The sequence below is a fragment of the Cyprinus carpio genome, chromosome A21 (genome assembly GCF_018340385.1).
Source record: "Cyprinus carpio isolate SPL01 chromosome A21, ASM1834038v1, whole genome shotgun sequence".
NCBI classification, from domain to species: domain Eukaryota; kingdom Metazoa; phylum Chordata; class Actinopteri; order Cypriniformes; family Cyprinidae; genus Cyprinus; species Cyprinus carpio.
This window is the reverse complement of record NC_056592.1, coordinates 14,280,928-14,305,319: the sequence shown is the minus strand read 5'-3', so window position 1 is coordinate 14,305,319 and position 24,392 is coordinate 14,280,928. Positions and strand designations below refer to the sequence as shown.

The following is a 24,392-nucleotide window of genomic DNA, read 5'->3' as shown; positions in this document are numbered from 1 at the left end:
TTTATCATTAACCTAAGAGAAGAGAGGTCCCTCTATCACAGCCTTCAAAAAAGCAGCGTTCATAGTAGTGGTTCTTTTTTTTTTGTTAGTTTTTTTGTTTATGTTATTATGATTGTTTTTTTTTTTTTGTTGTTGATATATTATTATTTTATAGTGTGGGTTGTATAGTATAGAAATATGCTATGCCTGTTCGCTTCTGCCGCCGCTGATTATTTCTCCATTTGACTGCCGTAACCTTTAGCTCAAGTGTTGCTTACAGAGCCGAGGGCGTACCTTGCATCTGTTAACGAATGAGCTGTATTTTTGTTCTGCCACGACAAATTATGGAAGTACCAAGCTCGCTGATGCCGAGCAGGCATAAACGAGCACATAACGGGTCTTGACATTTTTGCTTTTGTCATTCATTTACCTTAAATAATGAGTGAGTCGCTACTGCTGCTGTCATTCTTTACTCTAACGCTGCTGCCTCTGCAAGATCCCTCCTTCAAAACCCTCCCTGTACCATCTTGTTTGACAGATTAGTTGAATTCTCTCTCTTTTTCTCTCTTTTACTAACACTGAAGCCTGTAAGTGGATTTGTCGTTGTTTATCTTCTGCCTTTACCCCTTCAAATACTAACATGAAAACCTCCATGGAATGTGAGCCATCTGTTTGCCGTTGACAGTGTCCAAAGAAATTAGGTATAAACTAACAGATTTGAACAGCTTTTTTTTTCCTCCATTTTTCCTGGGAAAGATATATTCTAATGGAGGGTGGAGAAATTAAGTATCATTTCGTGGTATGGTTAAATTTGCTTTCAAATTGCTAGTAAGTCATTTTCAATCCTTTTAAAGCTTCTGTGGAGTTTATGGTATGTAATTTTACTCTCCCTCCTTGTTTTTTTCTTTTTTTGGCGCGCAGGGGTTGGACTCCCTACGGTAAACAAACTGCATTATATGGTAGATATCACATTCTAATTTGTCTAGTTTGGTTTGGCCCTTTCTTTTTTTATCTCTTTTTGCTTTTACTGTGCAGAAACAACTAAAGAAAAGTTTAATAAAGGCATCAATCCCTAGGTGCCATGCAAAAGTTCATTTTTTGCCATTTGCAGTTTATGTACATTGTTTTTTTTTTTATTGCACTCACTATCCTTTCACCCATATTCTTATTCAGATGCTTTTTGTTGTATGAGTTCTATCATCAATAACACATTGTATTTGGCTGAGAGTTTCTACGGTGGGCATAAATGATGCTGTAAGCTGCTGACTTCAGTCTGGGCCATTGGATTTGTTTTCTCAGACAGAAAACATATTTTTATGCTTAATATAAATCCTGATGTATTACTACAAAACCATATCCTCAAACTTGGTATTTACATTAAATTGGATGTTAATGTAAAATATAAACTACCCAGTGTCAGTCTGTGTAAGGGGGGAGGGTGTTCTCTCTAAGAGTTTTTTTTTTTTTCTGATTTTAGAGAAAATATAAAAAAAAAATTTTTGTGTGGAGCTTTTGTGGAGTTTTTGTGTACATGTTTTATTTTCCCTCATTCTATCCCTTTGATGTTGGCTTTTATTAAATGTTGCAGCATCTCATACAGAGATTTCGGTGCACTGTATGATGTAGCATTTAATAATTCTGATTTTTGCTTGGATATGTCTCTTAATATGCAATGTTCTCAAGCATTGTGTTCATATCTTCCAAGTTAATTATGAACAACAGGAGAGAAGGGCAATGAAGGCTTTTATTTGTATATGCAATGCATTCACTTTATTGTTAATAGCACAATATATGCCTTATGCAATAAAAAAAATGCAGAAAACTCTACTCTTCGAACTTTGTTGCAGACAGATTTCAGTTTAAAGCTTAGTTGATTATAATGATAGCGATTTAGTTTTGGCACGGTGTGAAGTTATGGTCTAACTGTGGGTTGCTTATGGTTGCCAAGCAACATCTTTAAATATAGATAATATACTTTAATATACTCCAATTAATATAGAATTCAATGAATCTGGTATATTTTAGTAGCTTCAAACTTGAGTAAAATTGTCATATTTGTAATGTATTAATCTTTTCAGCCTTAAGCATTAAATTAGGAGTTTATTGAGGCTAAAGTTGTAGTTAATGGTTTGTTAATGGTTAGAATTAGACCTTAAAAGAAAGTGTGAGCAATATGAATAAGTTTAGATGTTTACACTTGTTAATGTTAAAATGTACTTTTTATTGTGTTTATGCATTTTGTTTGTTAATTTAAAGTGTTTTCTAATTTGAAGTTTTCTTTCTTATTTATATGTGAATTTTGTCTTTAGGAATGAAATTTGGGGTGTTATTGTTTGTGTAATGCACTCACTGTTTATATGAATTGAAAGTGGAAAATGACAGAATTGGATAAAAATGTTTGTGGCTGCCATACAGCTGTTATTAACCCTCTGTCTAGGGAACAGAGAAAAAACGGACCTCCCCTTACCCTTCCCTTCCTGTGGTAAAAGAGTACATCTTGTTTTCCTCATGCGTTTCGTTGTACTGATTTTTGTCATTCATTTCTTTAAGTAGCTGATGACATGTCACACATTTTATCCAGCGTGTTCAATATGTTGTTTGCATCACTTGACTTGCACTTTGTATATCGTGTTTTTTAATATAATATGCAGCTTAAATTCCATTATGCACCTGGATAATTTGCTTCCTCTGCATGTGTGGGTAACTATTTTTGTTGATGTTGTGTGGTGCTGTACATTGATTTTTTTTTTTTTTTTTTGGGGTTTATTTTATTTATTTATTTTTTGGTTTTTTTTTTTTTTCTCTATTTTTTGGTTTCTGTGATATTTTTGTTTTATATTTGTTGAGAATGAATATTGTTTTCATTTTCTAGCAAACAAGCTGCATTTTTTTTTCCAGCTTTACCTACTTGTCCGCAGTAATAATAATGTTCACAGAATATTTGATGATATTAGAGATGGAATCTCAATCCTTTCTGTCTGTCGGCATGGAAACGCCTAAACCCAGAGCATTTATTAAGACTGCAAGAAAACCACCTGTTTTGGATGTCTGCCAGTGTTTCCACATTTCAACATTAATATTTATAAATATGATTGTGCTCTAGATGGACTTAATTCATCATAAATTACTCTTTATAGTGAGTCTAACTACATTAAGTCCTGAAATTGCAGCCCGAGATGTCTTAACCGTCATGCATGGCTTGTGTATTAACAAACTGAAAGCTGTTGCTACCTAAATACCTCCAAAGTATTTTTTTTTCCTAGACATCTCTTATATATTGTGTGCAGTTAATCCAGTAGTTGATCAGAACTGACCACCTACACAGTTAAATGCAACCTCTGTTATACTAACAACCATTTTTGTGTCTGAATCCCCCACTTTTATACTAATCTCGCACAGTCACCCTTAACATCACTTGCTAACCCAATCAGCATATAGCGATTCCTCTTAGTTCCTGTAGCCATACACCTCCCCTTCCTGTCTCTCCTCTCCAACACAGACTAGTCCAGCACACAAGACAGTATTCTCTCATTCAGAAAGCAGCAATAGCAGACATAAAAATGGGTTGCCCCCTCGCTAAGGTATGCATACAGAACCAGAGGAAACCCCACGTGAATTTTTTTTTTAGTAGAGGAACTTGTTGAAGCCAACAAGGATTTCAGCTTGTGCATAATTAAAAGATTTCCCATTTCCCTCTCTTGTTTCTTTCCTCTCTCTCTGTTTTCTATCCATCCGTGGCCTTTATGCAAACACAGGTGACGATATCGGTGGACGGCCTGCTGACAACCACTGGCTACACCCAGGAGGACTACACCATGCTGGGCTCAGATGATTTCTTCTACGTGGGCGGCAGTCCAAACACGGCAGATCTGCCGGGCTCTCCTGTGAGCAACAACTTCATGGGCTGCCTTAAAGATGTAAGAAGCGTTTTGTTTGTCTTTGAATTCAGGCGAGTTGGTTGGGACCTTCTCAAAGAAGTCCTGGTTTCTCGAGTTCCATTGATCTTTTTGTTTAGCGAGCGATCTGTCCTCTTTTACCTCTTCCTTATCTGTCCTTTCTCCTTTCTCTTTCGAAGCCCTCTGAGCATGTCCCATAATTTATGTCATGTCTATACCGTTGAAGTTCCAGCTTTACTATCCTGACAGCCAAATTAAAAATTTATTTCCTCTATGGATCACCATTGGACTGTCCCAGACTCTCCATCTTTGTCTCGTTGACCCCGTACTCTATTAATCACCACTCTCTACCTGCTCAACCGTACAGTTAGTATCAGTTGCCCTCTTCAGCAGGGGCTTGAGCACTCCCTTATCGTGCCTCTGATAGAGACGTATACACATCTACAATGCTATTACGCTTTTGGGAATCTGCGTTTTGTCTTGTTTTTGTCTCTCTTTCATTTTCATTTGGTCTTTTGTTGCGCAGGTTCTGTGTTTTTATGTTTGTTGTTGGTTGTTCATGTTTTCCCCCATGTCGACTGCGTCCACCTGTGTAGCGTTAATTAGGCTAGTTTGTCAAGGTATATATATACCCTCTCGAGTCATTTGTCAGGTCCTTGTTACGGTGTAATGTTTGGTGAGCCTTGTTTTTTGTTTCTCTTGGTTCTTGTATCTTGTCTTTGAAAATAAAATATATATTTCAATCCTCCATTGAGACCACTGGGAACAAATCCCATTTTTTGTTGAGAACTATTTGGTATATTTAATATTAGATCACTGGGTTGCATGAAAAGTAGCTATTTTTTAGGTCAAATGTCTTGGACAGTACAATCAGATAATTTTAAATGTATCCAGTAATAAAAAAAGTAGCTGTATCATTTTAGAATCAACTTTTTTCAAATGGCATGGACAAAGACAAATACTTCATTTAAATTTTTAACATTTTTTGTGTCTATTTATTTCAAATTTTTTACTGTTCATTGAATGTTTAACAGCAGAGAATTTTCAAACCACTCAAACCATGGTTTAGTTAAGAAAAAAAAAAAAAAATTTAAATTTTCAATAAAATTTTTTTGTTCATTATTTTAGATTTGTGCTGTTAGGTATATTGCATGAGAAATAAAATGGCTTACGTTCTTTGGTTTTAGGTCCTGAGTTTTGTAATTTGTTTTGGTTTGTGTCTGTTAAATGGAGATTTGGACATTGTTTTGTTCCTTGTTTTGAAAAGTGCCAATAGTTGTTTAGCAGATTCATTAGTTTTTTAGTGCTTCATCATGCATTTTTCCTACATGTTTGTGTAGGTTTCTCTGCCCCAAGTACAGAAAAGTCTCCCTCTTCTTATGTTTTGGTCACACTTTTATGAAAGGTCCAGGTTCTGGTTACTAACAAACCATTTTGAAAGTGAAAGTACCTTTTCATTCAGCCCAGTATGGTGACCCATACTCAAATTCGTGCTCTGCATTTAACCCATCCGTTTGCACACACACAGAGCAGTTTAAACACACACACACACTGTTTTTAGGGCTTCATTTTATGCTGCAGTTCCCGGGGAGCAGTTGGGGGTCGATGCCTTGCTAAGGTGCACCTAAATGGTATTGAAGGTGGAAGAGAACGGTCTGCACTCCCCCCACCCACAATTCCTGCCGGCCCGTTTTCACAACCCTTCGATTGGGAGTCCAGTTCTCTTACATTAACAAACTTCCCCCTTCTAAGTATGTTTTGGTCACACTTTATTTTAAGGTCCAGTTAGAGTTAGTAAGGTAGTTGTTAAGTTTAAGTATTAGGTAGGATTAGGTATTTAGAATATGGTCACACAGAATATGTGCTATTTTACTAATAAACAGCCAATATGTTGTTAATAGGCATGCTAATAAGCAACTAAGTGAGAATTGGCTGTTTTAGTGACCAATTGATCATATAGATTGATCATTATATTGACCTTAAATTACATAAATGTGAGGTAAGAAACAAGTAACAGCTGTTTTTATAGAAGTAAAGGGTTAAGAAACATTGATATTACAGACCGTATCTTAATCTGATAGCGAATCAGAAACATTAGGATGCTTAGGTTGAGCAGTCGGAGATGATTTGAAAGGGTTTCATTGACAGATCCCTCAGATTTTTTTTGTTCACACTCTCAGGCAATAATTGCATTTTTCATGTTCCCTCACTCGGAGCTGGCACCTTTTGTTTTGCTCCTGCCTCTCCCTTTATTTTTCTGTCATGAGGGCTGACGAGAAACATGGCTGTCTTGTGTTATTTTCAGAGACACTCAAGTTCACACCCAGCAACAAAGTGTCAGTCATCATCTTCGGACAGAGGGAGCGGCTGGTGTAAAAATGAAAAGCTTGTTTGCTGTGCTGGGCTGATTCGCCCATCTGGCTGGAGAGACAGTGCATGTGACTGAGAAGGGGGAAAATCAGCCCCAGGTGAGTTATTGTGTTGTTATTTTAAGAGTAGTTTTGCTTCGCGTCTTACCGTGTGGGCTAGACATCATACCCTAGATCAAGATTTCTCAGTTGACGTCACTTAATGAATGCACTGTTTATGCGTGCGATTCAGAGAAACGCTTAGCTTTGGCATCGTCAGAGCTAATGTTAGTGTAGGATGATTCATCATCCTACATTCACTAATGAGACAGAATATCGATTAGATGGGGGTTTCTGTTGCGCTCTAGATGAGGTCGCTAGGTTTATGTGATCCACTCGTGCTTCGAGTATTTAAAGAGACTGCTGTGTTTACTGACTTGAAAACCGTGCCCCCGAGGTACACGCATCAGCTCTGGTTTGTTTGTACCAGTGGGCAGCAGGCTACACCATTCCACCCTGTTAGCATTCAAGCGCTTTTTTTCCCTCTCTCTCTCTCCCCGTCCCAGGTGATCTACACCAATAATGAGTTCAGACTGGAGCTCTCCCGCCTGGCTGAATTGCGTGACCCCAGGGTCACAATCCACGGTGACCTGACCTTCCGCTGCGAGGATGTCGCTGCGTTAGACCCCGTCAGTTTTGACGTGCCGACCGCTTACGTAACCCTTCCACGCTGGAACGCCAAGAAAACCGGTTCCGTGTCCTTCGACTTCCGTACCACTGAACCCAACGGCCTGCTGCTGTTCAGCCACGGGCGGCCGCAGGGTTCCAAAGACCACAGACCGAAGGTTGACTTCTTCGCCATGGAGCTGCTTGAAGGTTTCCTCTACCTGCTCATGGACATGGGCTCTGGGAGCATCAAGATGAAAGTCGGGAACAAAAAGGTCAATGATGGAGAATGGTGCCATGTGGATTTCCAGAGAGAGGGCAGGAAAGGTCAGGATACTGCAAGATCAGCACACATTATTATACCTGTTAAAAATGGTGGTTTTAACCTACTGTACTTGCTTGTGAGACTAAAGGGACATTTCCTCTTAATCTTTGCCCTTAAAGCACTTCTTCATTCTGCCCGCTTAGGGTCCATCTGATATGCATACTTCACAAACTGATAAATCACTGTACTCCATTTCTTCTACTTCTCATTACCTCTCATTACTGTAAGAGCTCAACTCAAATACACTTTCCACAGTTTTAAAGCAGCAGGCCTGGCGTGAGATTTAGCAAATCCCGGGGGAAGAGGTTGAAGACCTTTCCACTAGCTGAGCTCAGGGATAAAAAAAAGGAAGCACAGTGGATTGCTAAATTAATGAAACTTCCTTTTTTTAACTTGTGACAGTCATTGTAGAGTAGCTACACTGATTTCATGAGTTACTAAAATGATAGTCTTTGGGGATCAGTAGTAGAATCATTAATTAAATTAGTTTTAGTTAATTATTAACTAGGGCTGTCATTTAAATGTGTTTATTAACTGCTACTACAAGCATCCAGGGTTGTGCTGCTCATGAGTTTTAAATTTGAATTTTCTAGTTAAAATTATTATATTTTTTAATTCTGCTTCCATCAAAATTCTAAATGTTTACTGCCTCAGTCACAACCTTGCAGGCAACAATCTGCAAAAGATTTTATTATTATTCACAATTTATAATTTAATTAATTTACGTATCATGTCACCTTTATTTATTTTTTTAAATTTCAGTAGCACTTTATGGTCCAACTCTCTCAATTGACTAGTTTTGACTGTATGTGACTATCATGTGACTATCATATTGGCTTTTTAATAGTACTTATAAAGAACATACAGTATTAATGCCTTATTCTACATGACTATATTTTAGATCCCTTAATTCTACCCCATACCTATACTTAACAACTACCTTACTAACTATTAATAAGCAGGAAATTAGGAGTTTGAGACAAAAGTCTTAGTTAATAGTGAGAATTGATCCAAAAAACTAAACTGTGACCTATATTTCTAAATCACATTACAGTCCTTTTATAAAAAAAATTGACTAAAATAGCTCTAAATGTTGTGGTGCATGGGTTTACAAGCAGATTATCACTGATCTCCACTTTCTCCTCATTTCCTATCTTCTAGGCTCCATCTCCGTTAACGGCCGTAGCATGCCTTTCTCCACCAACGAGGGCAGTGAGATTCTGGATCTCGATGGTGAAATGTATCTGGGGGGTCTGCCTGAGGACAGCGGCAGTCTTCCTCTCCCCCCAGAGGTGTGGACCGCCCGCCTCAGGCTGGGCTTTGTGGGTTGCGTGCGCGATCTCTTTATAGATGGGCGCAGCAAGGACCTGCGGCGGTTGGCGGAGCTTCAGAGCGCTCCGGGTGTCAGCAGCTTCTGTACGAGAGAGACCCATCGGAGGTGCAGCTCTGAGCCCTGCGCCCACGGAGGCCGCTGCCGCGAGGGCTGGAATCGACATGTCTGCGACTGCACTGGAACTGGATATCTGGGCCCCAACTGTGAGATGGGTGAGGAAAGTAGGGCTTAAAGCAGTCAAGAGGGAGGATTAAACATGGGATTACTTCTTACCGATGAGACACGTTCTTATAAAGAAGAGCAAGGCTTCAGTGCTTCACTTGTATACTTTTATATTGAGATACAGCTGCACTTCAGCTCTATTCATCAGATCGCACCTGCCTAGACCTCTGTTTGCTATTGCTGTATCGTTTCTAACTCTCTCCTGCCCTCTGCTGTCTGTCGTTAAGAATAGCAATGTGTGTCCAGGACAGACATGCCATGGGTGACTCAGCAAGGGTGCACAAACTCTTCAAGCAATATTTTACAGTTTTTCTCAATCACTTTGGATCATTTCTCAGGAGTATTTTTCTCACAACTATAAGTTCAGATGTCTGAACAATTAGTTTCTTGTTCACATCAGACCTGAATTTCTTATTTATTTAAGCAAATTGCATGTGTTTTGGCACATGTGTGCAAATGAGTAAGTGCAATTGTCTAAAATTTGCACAATAACTAATTGCACATGGCTTGTTAATCAAAACTGATGAGTTGATTCTCAGTGAAACTGTCAAACTCTTCACAACTTCTAAATGTTCTTTCATCGTGTGAGCCTTAGCATGCAAAATGATCCGTTCAGTTATCAGAATCTAACATGACTAAAATGAAAACAAAAATGAATAAAACTATGTAGACACATTTTAAAAACAGTAACTAATAAAAATGACAAAACACAACAAAGTTACTACTAATAAAATTGAATTGGAAAGAAAAAATCAAAAATTGAAATAAAAAAATACAACAACAAAAATGATAATAATAATAATAAAATAGTATATTCCATTACATATACATTAACAATGTAAGAAAGTATTATTTATTTAACTACAGTTTAACTATGATTAATATTGTAAATGTAAATGTAGTAATAATGATAATAAGTATAATTATTATTATTATTTTGTTTTATAACTTTAATTGATATTTAATTGAAGTTATTTACTTATTTTAGACTACTTACAAATCCAAAAGCAGCAAAAAAGGCCCTTATTTTTGAGACCTGTGTTTTCTGATTTACTCTCTCTTTTTTGCTCTCTCAGAGTCCGCAGTGCTGAGTTATGATGGCAGCATGTTTCTGAAGGTCCTGATGCCTCACGCCGTTCACACTGAGGCTGAGGACGTGTCTCTGCGCTTCATGTCTCAGAGGGCTTATGGTCTGCTCATGGCCACCACCTCCAAAGAGTCCGCCGACACCCTGCGCCTGGAGCTCGACGGGGGAAGGGTCAGACTCACCGTCAACCTAGGTGACCTTCAACTGCTGACCTCTGATGTCGAGGCACTCATAGAACAAGTGTGGGGTTCCCTTCCAGAATGCATTTCACCTTCATTCCTCCATCTTTATCTCTTTCTTGTCTTCCTCTCTCACTGTCTCTCTTTCTCTCTCTCTCTCTCACCTGTGCAGCCTTCAATGGCTATCTTTTCTGCAGCTTTCAGAGCAGACAGCCAGAGAGACCAACCCATGTAGTTTGTCCTCAGAAGGCACATTGAGTCATAATAGGGGAGACAGAGGGGAAATTATATAATTTTTACCTGCCATCTTTGGGTACAAGAAGCATATGATAATAATAATAATAATAATAATAATATAATATAACTAATATAATTAATATAAAATAATTTAATTTAATATTAACCACTATATTTCAAAGAGGAGCACATCTCAAAGCAATATTATTTTTGCTTAAATAATTATCAATATTTAATTGCTTACACCTTTATATGATATTAAGTTATGAAGTTATGATGATATTAAAATATGATCAAGTCAGGAATAATATATATCCACTGAAAGTAAAAGTCTTAAATGGGAATGATTTATATATATTTATTTATTTATTTATTTATTTAAAAGTGATAAAATTTTTATATTTTAAAGAATCAGACTTTTAATTCAGTCCTGTAGTTTTTATTTTATACTGTACTAACATCACAGCCGTAATGAAATCTTCCACAGTGGCTATCATCTTATGTTAATATTAATTTAAAAAGAACAGCCTTTATAGATAAAATTTCATAGATACAAGAAAAAATAGATAGAAGTTTAATTTCAAAGGCTGTCAAACCTTTGGATGGGAAGATAATCACAGGGGGTTCAGGAAATATTTATACTTCAACTGTAGTGATAAAAACTATAAGAATCACATTTCCTTTTTTCAACCAGAGAGAAAACTTTACCAAGCATGCGCTGAATAAGTGTTAGCAGTCTAGCTTGTTTGGGATTGAAGAAATGTAATTCTCCTGACCCACCATAAGAACCAAATAGTAATTCTTCTAAAGTCTCTCACTGCCCTTTCAGCTCAGGCTCCTGCTCTGATGGTAGACTGTGTCTGTTTGTACAGAAGATTACAGACAGTTCCAGTCCACAGAAGAGTGGAGTCTGAGCTAGTATTCCTGTCTTAGAGCAGTGTGAGAGTGAGACAGGTCCCTGGCTGTCTGTGGTCACTCTTCTGTAGCGGTTGACAGCTTGAGAGTTCACCACAGCCAAGAGTGCTCGCACTGTACTGCAGGATCAATTCTACAGGATCAAATCCTATCTATCTTTTATTTTGTTGTTATTTTTTTTATACTTTATTCATCAAGGGTGCATTAAACTAATCAAGTTTTTTTTTTTTTTTTTTTTTGATAAAAAATAAATAAATAAATGCAGCCTTGGTGAGCATAAGAGACTTCTTTCAAAAACATAAAAAAATCTTACCAAACCCAAACTTTTGAACAGCATGTACTTCGTCAAATTGAAAAGCTTTTTCAGCCTTTTTTTTTTTTTAAAGATAAAAAAATAAATAAAACAGTTTTAAGCCATTTCAAAGGAAACACATCAAGACATCTCTCTATCTATATATATCTCAAACATTTTCAAAAGGCTGAAAAATATTTGGCTGTATATTTGTTTCGTTCTGCCGCCCAGTCTATAGGTGACCTGTTTTGTAAGCATGAGCTCTTGGCTGATGGTGCAGACTGCCCTTTCCTACAGTCATACTGGCAGCACCCACATACAGGGAGGAGGCAAAGCACAGGCTAAATCCAATATTTTGTCTGTATATTTATAAATTGCCAAATGCCACATATCTGGTCTTGGCATTTCACTTATTGGTTAGTTTATGTTCTGTCTCTCGCCCTGTGATTGTGGGGTGTGGGCCCTTGTAGAGGGGGCCATTCTGACTCTCACCTTGTCCCCGGATGGTTGACTCTATGCAATAATTTTTGTTTGTCTGCAGATTGAACCTTGAAGGATGTGGTTTTGAATTTTAGTTTCTTTTCCTTTAAATCTCACCATCTCACTCTCTTTCCCACCAGATTGTATCGGGATAGACTGTAACCTTAGTAAGTGATTCTTTTATCTGCAATGCTATTTTTATCTCTTCTTTCTCTCATGCTCAGCTCCAATTCATCAAAAGTTTCTTCTCCTCCCTCGTAATCCTGTCTTCCTGCACCGTTAACACAGATTTTCTTTTGAACATGTTCCCAGTTTGCATCCCTCTCTCTTTTTTCTTTTTAATTTCTCTCTCCAAAACAACCCTCTCTCTTGGGTTTTCTCTATATCAATCTCTTTTGTTCCGCAAAATATGCCGATTTGCTGCGGTGTTTTAAATTAAGCATAACCATCCCAACAGTTTCCATTTCAACACCATATGTTTCTCACTGCTCCTCCAATGCTCTTGTCTGTTTCATGTCCCTGTGGGACTCCGTTACATAAGGAAAATACGGTAATAAACCATTTACTAAAAGAAGAAATCTTCATTTGCCAAATCAGGCGTGAGGTTGAACATTGCCTGTATTTGAGCGGTGTTACATCTGTACGTATGTGCTGGGAAACCATGCAGTCCTCAGTATTAGCAGTGCAATGATGCTGAAGGTAAGTAGTATAAATCGGATGTACTGTATGAGGACCACAGGTGCTGAAGGTAAGTAGTATAAATTTGATGTAGTGTGTGTGTATGTTTGGTTTTGTTTTTTTTTTTTTTTTTTGTGTATTTATAGTTTTAAACTATAGTTTGTGTAGTTTGGGAGAAATTTAGGATGTCCTCATTTGGAAGAAACTTTGTATAATCATAATATAAATATTTTGTGTAGCTTTTTTTTTAGGTGTCCTTGTTACACATGTTACATGTACTTACTGCTATAATAACAATAAATTATGTATAATTACATGCAAGTAACCCTAAGCCAAACTCTAATCCTAACCCTATGTAGTAAGTACATGTAGTTAATTAATATTACTCAGTACTTAAATGTATAATTGCACTATAACAAGGACACCTTGAAATAAAGTGTTTCCAAATATTATTACATTTTATATGTAGATTTATATGTATTCAACTTCATTCTGTCCACTCCCATAAAAAAAAGTTTAGAAACAATTTCTACAGTTAAGTACAAATAAACAGCAAGTAACACATTTAATTAAATGTGAAATGTTTAAGTAGATGCATAATTACATGCAATAACCTAACACTTTTGAAAGTACAAAATAATGTTATTAATTAATATTGCTCAGTTCTTAAATGTATAATTACACTGTTTTAAGGGCTTAATTGTGTAGTGTGTTTTAGTGAATATGTATTTTAATATATTTAATAACCTAACACTGTTCCTGCCTAATAGCTTTTTTCAATATTTTAATATATTTTAAAATGTTATTCATTCCTGTAAAGCTAAAAAAAAAAAATGATCATTTCTTTTTATTGTCAGTATTGAAAACAGTTGTGCTGCCTAATATTTTTTCATGGACACTGTGGAAAAGTTGTTTATGTGTGTGTTTTGTGTATTTTTTGTATAATAATATTATTATTTTTTTTAATGTTGTTGTGTACATTTGGTTAGTATCTTATGTCAGAGGGACAAAAATAGATGTAAAAATAGACAAAAATAAATGAAATATATTGGAATATGATGTAACTGATAATTAAACACTAAGTAGCCAAATATTTAATGAACATAATGTAGGATATATTAGTATGTAGTAGTATGATGTCAGCTAATGTTGGCACATTTATTCTGTACTTGGCTTTATACAGTAAGCAGTAGTATGTTCTCATTTCAATAACAGCTAAATGTTTGTGGATGTGCATTGTATCTGTTTCATGAGTGACAAAAAAATTACGAGGCTACAGTACGTGAATTCATCCTCTTTCCTTTGTTTGAGCCACACTACTAAAATGCACGCCATTTAAAGTATTTACATTTCTTTATTTTTATTTTTTTTTATATTTTTCTTTATTGTTCTTGATTAAGTAGTTGGTTTGTGGTTGTTTGTGCTTCAGGATACGGTTCCCAAAAAGCCATGAAAGTCTTTTGTGCATTGGAAATTTTGACATATTCACCATTCAAATGCGTCATCACAGATTTATTCATCTGTTATAATGACTCAACAAATTTGGATCATTATGAATGTTAAAATAATTCCAATGACAAACACAGATGTATAAGACTATGACACATCTTGTGCTGGTTTAAATAAACTGTAGAGGCATTACGCAGAGCTTTTAAGAAGTAAGTAGGCCCACACAGATGTTTTTAAAGTTCTAGACATCCTGAACTCCTTAGTTTTTTTATATGAAATAATTGACTACTTATATTATGTGTTAAGCTATCAGTTACACAGAATTTCAAGTTAAGCTCATTTCACTACACTTGTGGCATAATGTTAATTTGCACAAGAATTTTTTCCGCTATTGCAATTTTTTTTATTATTTTTTTTATTGTTTATAGTTTAGAATAGTGTTTTAAAAAGTGTTTTTAGTTTGTATTAGTCTGAAAAAAAAAATTGTTGCATCGCATCTTAAATCCATGGCATATTCTCATGTTTAACAAACAGTCATCTACATTTAACGTGGTGAACACTGAATGATTTCACCAGTGCAAATGATGTCCTATCAAATGTTGCTTCTATCAAACATAAATAAATAAATGAGATAAATAGATAACATGAATAAATAAATAGAACATGGATAAATAAAATGCAGTGCATATCTGATGTGAACTTTGATAAATTTGCACAGTGTGGAAACTGAAGATGGATTTTTATTAATTTTATTATTTGAGAAAATGCATGAAGTGACATGAAAATAGACCCCATGTAAAGATAAATATAGTTTGAAGTTTATATAAGTTTGTTGCCATGACAACGTAATGCCTAAAACCACAAAAAAAAAAAAAAAAAAAAAAAAAAAAACTGTTGCATGCTTTTATAATATTATTTCTGCTTCTGCTTTTAAATCCTTCAAACATTTTTTTTCGGCGCCTTTAATTCAGTTTTTTTTTTCTGTTTTCTTATATTCTTTTTTTAATAATTAAGACTAAATTATGTAATATGTATTGTAAGACTTGGCTGCTACTATATTTTAGCTCAGCTGAAGCACTGCAGGACTGAAACATTCCTTTTTTTATTTAAAAAAAAAAAAAAACATAATCACATGAATTCCACCACCAGGTGGCAACAAACACCATATATTATGGCATCAGATTTAGTTTTGCCCGAGTCTCAGGCTCTGCAAATGCTCAAGTGCTTTTTGAAGAACTGAATCTACCAATCATCCCTGTTAAGGGAGTGTAACATCCTTGTCTTCAAATACATTACAAACTATGGTAAATGCATTTGATGACACATATTGAGTTTTATGGCATGCCCAATATTTAGGATCTGAGAAACGATTTATCGCGCATAATGCTCATGGGATAATGAATCTCTGCTTGGTCATATGTGGATAAGTACATTCATAATCAGATGAGCATGACCATTTGATATGTTAACCTGTGGAAGTGTTTTCACGGTCCCCTTTATGCTCTCAATATTAACTCGATGGGTATGTCAAACATATTTAGACTGATGGAAGTTTTAATGACAGTAAAATGTTAATTGACTTTTAAATAGACAGAAATGCTGGTAGTTAAAGTAAATTATACCCAATTAGGGCCCTCTGCCATCTGTTGGAACTCTTCTCACCATGATGTGCATTTTAAACAGTTTAGCACAGAGTAGTCATGAATACGAAGCATATCCAGATGACGTTATCATGCAAAAATTATACATTAATGTTAAATTAACATTAGGTTTTGATGATTAATTGACATTTTCCAATGCCTGAAGCTGTTCATCAAAGTTTGCTATGAAGATCTGCATTATAACGGACGTTTCTTGATATATAGCACTGTTCTAACTAGTGTTTGCTTACACGCACGGGTTTTATTTGTACTTGAATCGTTTATGCTGTCGCAGTTTCATCCGAAATGCTGAGTAATACTAGACCGAGCCGAAGCGACACGTGTGCTCTGAGATTTAAAAGCAGGGATGGGCAATGATTTAAATTTAATTAACAAGCTGCCAGAAGGTGTAGGATGACAGCTTCCCTCTCTCTGCCTCCTGCTCGCTTATTCCATTTTTTTTTTTTTTTTTTTTTGGGGTTATATGAGATAGTTTGAAATGATATGAGAAGAATGTCACATACCTGGTCGTTACGAGTTTTACTCATAGGTATTTAATCTATAGTACTATTTTGAGCTGCAAACAGATTGCCTACAAGATTAATACCAGCTGTTTTGCTTATATAGGAAATCATCCATGGAAGGTTTATTAGATTTCAAGTGCTACAACACCCTTACAAATAGGCTGACGTTGTTCCTTGGAGGGTCTGTTGGCTCCAGCAGAGCCAATTAGAGTAGCCAGCAGTGCAGTCTGAGGGGCTTTGAACCACCATGTCAGGCTCTAGCCGCTCTGCACGATGAAGGCTGAGGCAGCTGCATCTGCCTGACCCATTTTTCCATGTGCACCCCAGGCGCCTCTGAGCACGTGCCAACCGGGGCCGCAGTGGGCCAGCAGCAGGCACTTCTAAAAACCGTTACTTTACCATATTATCAGCAAACATTCACTGCTGCTGATTGTGGGACTCTTGAGGTTTTGGTGTGTGTGTGTGTACTGTCACTTTAAACCTGTGTACCGAGGCACAGTATGGTTTTGTTCCTCAGCCATAAAACTGTATGGTTGAGCCTGTAAGATGATTATACACATGCCCAGGGCCAATTCAATTTCATTTCAATTCAGTTTAAGTATAATGCGTTTGTCTCATGTTACACACAAATGCTCAGACATCACCAGTCACATAATGAGGAGAACTGCTTCAATTGTGTCCCCCCCCCTCCTTTTTACTATTGAAGCAAAATTTTTTTAAATCGCGAATCAATGTGGCTTGTATCTGTAAGTGACATGTAAAGGAGAATACAATAGTGTTTTATATGGTTGTTTAGATAATAGCAGAACTGAACTGGCAGCTGGAGATGAAAATAGCTTTTAGCAATCACACATACTGTTGGCGGTGATGTGATGATGGTTTAGGTTCAGCTGTTGGGGAAATCCATATGAATCGATGAAGAAAACATAGGTTAGTTAAAAGGATAGGAAATGACTGTTTAGATGAGCTATTTAGATGAAACCAAACATGCATAAATGTGCATAACATTGCTTTTGAGTTTAGTTGTCAGATGAATTAGCTTCTAGTTGCAGATATTTCCCAATAGATTCTACTGTATATTGTATGTGGCATCATTCTTAAATGACTGTTGTCTGTTGAAAAAAATTAGAAGAATGTCCCTCATTATACATAATCCAAGGGTATTCATAATGGCCATATAATACACATTAAAATTAAACTACGAATATAATTGTGTAGGTCATTTGAGTGGTCAATATATTGTTCCAGGCATAAAATACATGATATGGTAACAGTTCTGGTGTGAAACACCAATTTTATCATATAATTATCATTGCTGATAAAATATCAAATGAAATTGATCAAATAATGATTAAATATATGACCGCAACTCCAAAAAAAGTTAATTCTTTTTAACCTTTGTTTAATTTACAAAAGTACAAAGAACCGATTTCCAATGTTTTCACTGACCAACTTAATTGTATTTTGTAAATATAAACACATTTTGATTTTGATGGCTGCAACACACTCCAAACACATCACATCAACTGTCCTTTTAATTACAATGTTTAATCGTTTGAGAATTGAGGATACTAATTGTTAAAGTTTTGCATGCAGAATTTTTGTACAGTCTTGCTTGATAGAAGACTTCAGCTGCTTATCAGTCCATAGTCATTATTGTCTAATTCTCCTTTTCATGACTGGTCTTACATTTTCAATAGGAGACCGATCTGCTGGGCAGTCAGTCACATCCATATGTGTCTGCAAAACCACGCTGTTGTAGCACATGCAGAACGACACCTGGCATTTTTGATCTAATAACCATGGACTTCCCATGAAAAGTGTCATCTTGATGGCAGTATATGTCTCTGTACAATCCCAAAATATGCCTTTTTTCCAATGGTACTTTCTCACAGATGCCAGTCACCCATGAAGTTTGCTCTGCTGCACTGCACCCCATACAACCTGTCCTCCAACTAATACGCTCGTATAGGTCATTTGTCCAAATCCCTGAAATACGACACATCAGAGCGTATACTATAATTGCGCCCCTATCGGCAAAACGTCGTTTTCATATTAATGTTTTGTACTCTTTTATTTGCACTGTGATTTGCGTTTCGTGAAGCTCAGTTGGTAGATTATTGCGTTATACCTTGATATGCAATCATGCTATCATGGGTTTGATCCCAGAGAACGGACGTGCATGTAAAATGTATATGCTCAATAAATAATAATTTAGCATGATTTCTGTGAGGGTTAGGTTTAGGGGGTGGGGTTAGGTGTGGTCATTCGAACGAATAAGCCACCTAGTAAAATACATACAAATTATCGGTGTAAAAAGTCCACACATTGCATTTAAATAAAGGTGCGTTTTGATTGTTAATGACGTTATACGTCATTTCATGACGACAGACGCATTATTCATTATTTTTACACCCGCTAGAGGCCGCTTAACTTTAAAACGTAAATATAGGTCGTAATAAGGTGCTTGCACAAACGACCTATATCGTCGTTTTTTTTTTTTTGGAGGACAGGCTCACCCCATACCATGAGAGATGTTTGCTTTTGCATCTTTCGCTGATGAAATTTCTAGATGGTCCCTTTGGTCTTTGGGACTGAGAACTTAACGTCCATTTTTTCCAGAAACAATTTGAAATGTGGAGTCATCTGACCACAGCACACATTTCCACTGTCTTTTTAACTATCTGAGATGAGCTCTGCCCCAGAGAACCCTGTGGCATCACTGCATAGAATTGATGTATAGCTTTCTCCTTGCGTAACAGAGATTCAAGTTGCATTTATTGATGCAGCGGCAGACTGTTAAGTGAAAACGGTTTAGTTTATTTTAGTTTAGTTTAACTTTATTGTCTGTACAGATTTCTTGAACAGAAATGCATCTTTGACACTGGCATAAAAAATACATCCTAACAGATAATACTATACATTCACATATCACATAATAAAATACACAGAGAGAAAAAAAAAAAAAACATTTGCATGCCCACACATATCCATAAATGTGTACACACACCTACCCAGAAAGATACCTAATGATAATACCTCAATTAAGAATTTGATTTAAAACAGTCACCGCACTACAGTTTAGTCTGAATATACTGCAATCGCCTTTTTTACATAAAGTGTAAAAACAGCTCTAGCATTGTACTCTGTTTCTGGCCGGTGATCTTATTTGCTTCGTTAATTACTTGTATTAATTTATTTTTCTGTCTCATTGTTAAATTGCCATACCACGATACAATATTATATGTTAAAATACTTTCAGTCATCAATCTATAAACAATGGCTAGGACCCTTCTGTCAATGCTAAAATTTCTTAGTTTCCTGAGTAGACCTAAACGCTGTCTTGCTTTCTTGTGTATATGGTCTACATTTTCCTGGAATGAGAGCTTGTCATCAATGATTGTACCTAAATATTTAAAATTTGAAACTTGCTCTACCTTTACACCTTTTATAGTAATTTGTTTGGAGCCAACAGCCATACCAGTCCTATTTTTGTTCCCACAGCATAGTTCCTTTGTCTTCTCAATGTTCAATTGTAGATGACTATCATCAAACCACTGAACAAGACTTTCAATATACTCAAAATAAGTTAAACTATTCATGTCCAACTGGCAAGATATTAAAATCAAATCATCAGCGTATTTGATCAGGCTGTGATCATCCCTGTTACATTGAAGTTCATTAATATAGACATAAAAAAGCAGAGGTGATAACACACATCCCTGTGGTACCCCTGAATTCAGGACTTGTATAATCAGATGAGATTCCATTGACACAGACTCTGGGGTCTACTTCTTAAAAAATTTTCAATCCATAAAATCAACCAAGTGCTTACACCTAAATCTTGCAATCTATCTTTTAAAATTAGTGGTTGTACAGTGTTAAAGGCTGATGTAAAATCCATGAAAAGAATTCTAACATGAGCATTTGTTTTATCTAGGTGGCGTTGGCCCTTATGTAACAAGGTCAGAGAGGCATCCACTGTGCTCTGATCGGGCATGAAAGCAAATCGTAATGGATCTAAAAGCCTTTAATTTGTGACATCAATTCTTTACATAATATACTCTCCATGCACTTGCACAGAATAGATGTTAGTGCAATTGGGTGAAAGTCTTTAGGACCTATGGCCTGAGAAGTTTTAGGTACTGGAACAACAGTGGTGTTTTTCCATACTGCTGGTACAAAATCATCATCTAAAAAGACCTGAAACAACCTAGTACAAACATGCCCAAGTTGTTCTGCACACTCTTTTAATACAGTGCCCTTAAGGCCATCTGGACCGATGGCTTTATGTGTTTTAATTCTACGGAGCACTTTGGTAACCTCCCTTACCTCTACTCTCATAGGTTTAGATTCAATGAGATTATCATTATTCATATTATTAACACCTATAATATTGTCAAATCGTGAATAAAAAACATTTAAATTATTTACAAATGTATGGGGGTCATGATCAACCAGTTGTATTTGTTTCTGTTGTCTACCCATCATTACGTTTAGTCCCTTCCATGCCAAAGTACTCCTGAGCCCACATGGCTATATTTAACACCACACCATCTGAGGGCTCAAAGGTCATGCACATTTAATTGAGGTTTCCTGCCTTGCCCTACACAGACAGATTTCTTTAGATTCCCTGAATCTTTTCACAATATTATGTATGATAGTTGGAAATACTTAAATTCTTTGCAAGTTTGCATTGAGAATTGTGATTTTTGATTTTTGACACTTCTCTCATGAAATTTACCACAAAGTGATGATCCATGATCCAGCTTTGCTTGCAAAAATAGTTTAATTAGTTTAGTTTAATTGCCTCTGTCCTAACATTTTTGGAGTGTGTTACAGCCATTAAAATCTACAATTTTGTAATTTTATAAGTTTAAATTTAAAAAAAAAAAAAGTGATTGGCCAACTGACCCAGTGCATTGTGATTGGCCAAACACCGCAAGCACTCGTCAGAAAGGTAACGCCCCTATTCCAGCTTCATCTTTCAACATAAATGTAAAGACAGTTAATAATGTCCTTAGTTGTACCATCAGTTCAATCCCGGAATAAACCTTCACCTAGAAACACAGCATCTCCCTGACATGGCTGCTTTAACACTAACTGCGCTTACTGAAACCACGCCTTCTTTCTTTGTGTGAACATTTGGGCGGCATTACACAAATATTTCCACATAGTGATGTAGACGTGGGGGCGTGTTTGAATGAGCCGTTTTAGGGGGGCGTTATAGAGTCTTAACTTTGATATAGAATATCTTTCTGGTTTTGAGACGTTACTCTTTGCAACTTCAGGGATCTTATCTATGCACAATCAGCTTGTAACACTCCAAAGAGAAAGGAAATCTTGAAATTGCATCATATGACCCCTTTAAATAAAGGATAAAGAAAGTTAACAGATGCTTGATTTTATTGCATTTTACAAAACATCCCAACTTTTCTGGAATTGGGTTTACACACACACACACACACACACACATACACACACACACACACACACACACACACACACACACACACACACACACTACAGTTCAAATGTGTGGACACAGTAAGATTTATGTTTTCTTTTATTCAGCAAAGATGCATTAAATAAACCAGTAAAGAGAAAGTAAATACATTTATCTTTATTTAGAGTATTAAGAGTATTACACAGTGCACAGTTTCCTTAAAAACATTAAGCAGCACAGCTGTTTTCATCATTGATAATGAGTAACTATTATTTGAGCACCAAATTAGAAGATTAGAATGATTTCTGAAGGAAAAGATGTATGCATGTATGTATGTGTATACAATAACAATATGGATCAAATATTTAATATACCTGTTACGTACTTAATGGAGAAGAGGAGAAAAGTATCCTCAACTGAGTTGATCACTTACATGTTCTGTTTAAAAAACTAAAAAGAGAAAAATACATGACTGGTAGGAAACGGTTACCAGTTACATTTAAAAGTTAAAACTTATGGACATTTTATTAATGAAATCATTCACCTATTGAGACTGTGTTGACAGTGTGTGTAGCTGGATAGTTAAGATGCTGAAAACCAATAATGAGGGGCTCTGACGATTACAGATTTGAAAAACAAAGGTAGGAATACAGAACCCTACATTCTAACACAAAGAACCATTTCAGCATAAAAGAGTTCTTCATGATGATAATAGAGCTGTTGCTATGTGTTAAAAAAAATGGTGGTAGAATATCTATTCTGGTCCATATGTCTGAAAGAATACATTATATATACAGTACCCTATAGAGGCTCACAGATAGAGTTAGCAGAACAGCATATGTACGTGTCACAGTTCTCCTTAAGGAGTATGTTGATATCTATGTTTTATGTGGGCGCCTGGTTGTGTGAAATGTAAATGAGCACGTTTGAATGTGTAGGTATGCTCATGAGTGTCAGTATGTGTGTGTGTACCCACTCTGGATATGTATGAGTTTGTAGATACGTCCTGTCAGTTCACCGTGACTTTGTGTCTGTATTTGTATGTGTATGTGTATGTGTGTGGTGAGAGCACCAGGCCTGTGAGGTAGACTGTGCTGTATTGATAAGACAGGAAGCTTGCAGCGGTGTGTGACTTTGGCCCTCTCTCTCTGCAGGTAAAGGACCGGAGACTCTGTTCGCAGGGCATAAGCTGAATGACAATGAGTGGCACTCTGTGAAGGTGGTGCGCCGTGGGAAGAGCCTGCAGCTCTCTGTTGACAATGTGACCGTGGAGGGTGAGAAGAAGACCTCACACTCACTGTATATGTACTGTATATGGACACACGGACAGTAATTACAGTTATAATCGAGCTTCAGTGTGCTCTTGCATAGGCGATATAGTCTTAATCTGAATGTCTAAGTATACTCCACTGTTCAAACGTTTGGGGTCAATAAGATTATTATTATTGTTAATCAGTAGTGGCAGTAAAGATTTTTGTAATGTTACAAAAGATTTATAATTTTTTCAAATAAAAACCATTCTTTTGAACTTTCTGTTCATCAAAGAATCTTGAAAAAAGTAAGATTGTTATTGAAGACATTAATACTTTTATTCAGCTAGGGTACATTAAATTGATTAGAAGTCACAGTAAAGACCTTTATATTGTTATAAAAATTAATATTTCTGATAAAAGCTGTTCTTTGGAACTTTTTAATACATCAAAAGCATTGATAATAATAAGATATGTTTCTTAAGTATCAAAATAGCATATTAGAATGATTTCTGAAAGATTGTAAAGATTGTGTAACACTGAAGACTGGAGTAATGGCTGCTGAAAGCTTTGCAATCACAGCAATAAATTACATTTAAAATATGTTTATATATATATATATATATATATATATATATATATATATATATATGGATGTATATATATATATATATATATAAAATAATAATCACAATGTTACCATTTTACTGTATTTTTGATCAAATAAATCCAGCTTTGGTAAGCATAAGAGACTTCTTTCTTAAACATTAAAAAATTGTACCAACCCCAAACATTTGGAAGGTAGGACACATAAGGGCTTTTACACTAGTTAACCCACAATAGGGTTCACAATAGTTAAAAAGCAGTGTTTAGAATGACGATACCCCAGGGTTAAGAGCAGTGTGAAAAGCCCAATAATGCAATGCACGTTACATGACATTTAAACATATTTTTGCTTCAATCAGACTGAAATTAAACTTTTAAAGTGCATGTAAACACGTTTACTGTATCCTAATCCAGTTGATCCATTAAGAAGTGACCAAATAAGAAGAGGCATTTCAGACATTTTGTTGACATTTTGTCAATTGCATGGTGGCCCCTCCCACTGTGAAACCTAATTTGGAAATCTAATTGTTCTAAAACAGATTTTTGAATGAATCTTTTCAGACTGCTTTTGTGAAATGAATCATCCAATCCAGTGACAAAATTTGACTCAAAAGAATTGTTCGCTCAAAAATTGCTTTTTCTGTTATGATCCAAGATTTTCAGTGAATAGCAACTATTTTATAACAATTCTCACAGAATGTTATCATATGGATTTTCACGTTCAGTGTACATAGGTTTACTTGAGACTTAAAACTTGCCGCATCATGCCTAGTTATTCATTTATCGTTGTGTTGACAGCTGAAAGATTATATGTGGTACAGTTTTACAGGTTTAGATTCA

The 24,392-nt window shown here is 36.0% G+C and overlaps 1 protein-coding gene across 18 annotated transcripts in view; it reads left to right on the top strand.

Annotated features, from left to right (window-relative positions):
* nrxn2a (neurexin 2a) overlaps nt 1-24,392 on the top strand; it is a 282,683-nt gene that overhangs the window by 67,671 nt on the left and 190,620 nt on the right. For 7 of the 18 annotated variants that reach the window (XM_042710977.1, XM_042710974.1, XM_042710963.1 and 4 more), the window contains 7 exons: nt 894-938; nt 3,735-3,896; nt 6,790-7,216; nt 8,376-8,759; nt 9,846-10,049; nt 12,100-12,126; nt 22,851-22,970. In XM_042710977.1, coding sequence (XP_042566911.1) covers nt 894-938; nt 3,735-3,896; nt 6,790-7,216; nt 8,376-8,759; nt 9,846-10,049; nt 12,100-12,126; nt 22,851-22,970 — 1,369 coding nt within the window. The remainder of the gene's footprint in view (nt 1-893; nt 939-3,734; nt 3,897-6,789; nt 7,217-8,375; nt 8,760-9,845; nt 10,050-12,099; nt 12,127-22,850; nt 22,971-24,392) is intronic. The other 11 variants (XM_042710986.1, XM_042710978.1, XM_042710975.1 and 8 more) reach the window with 4 other exon arrangements.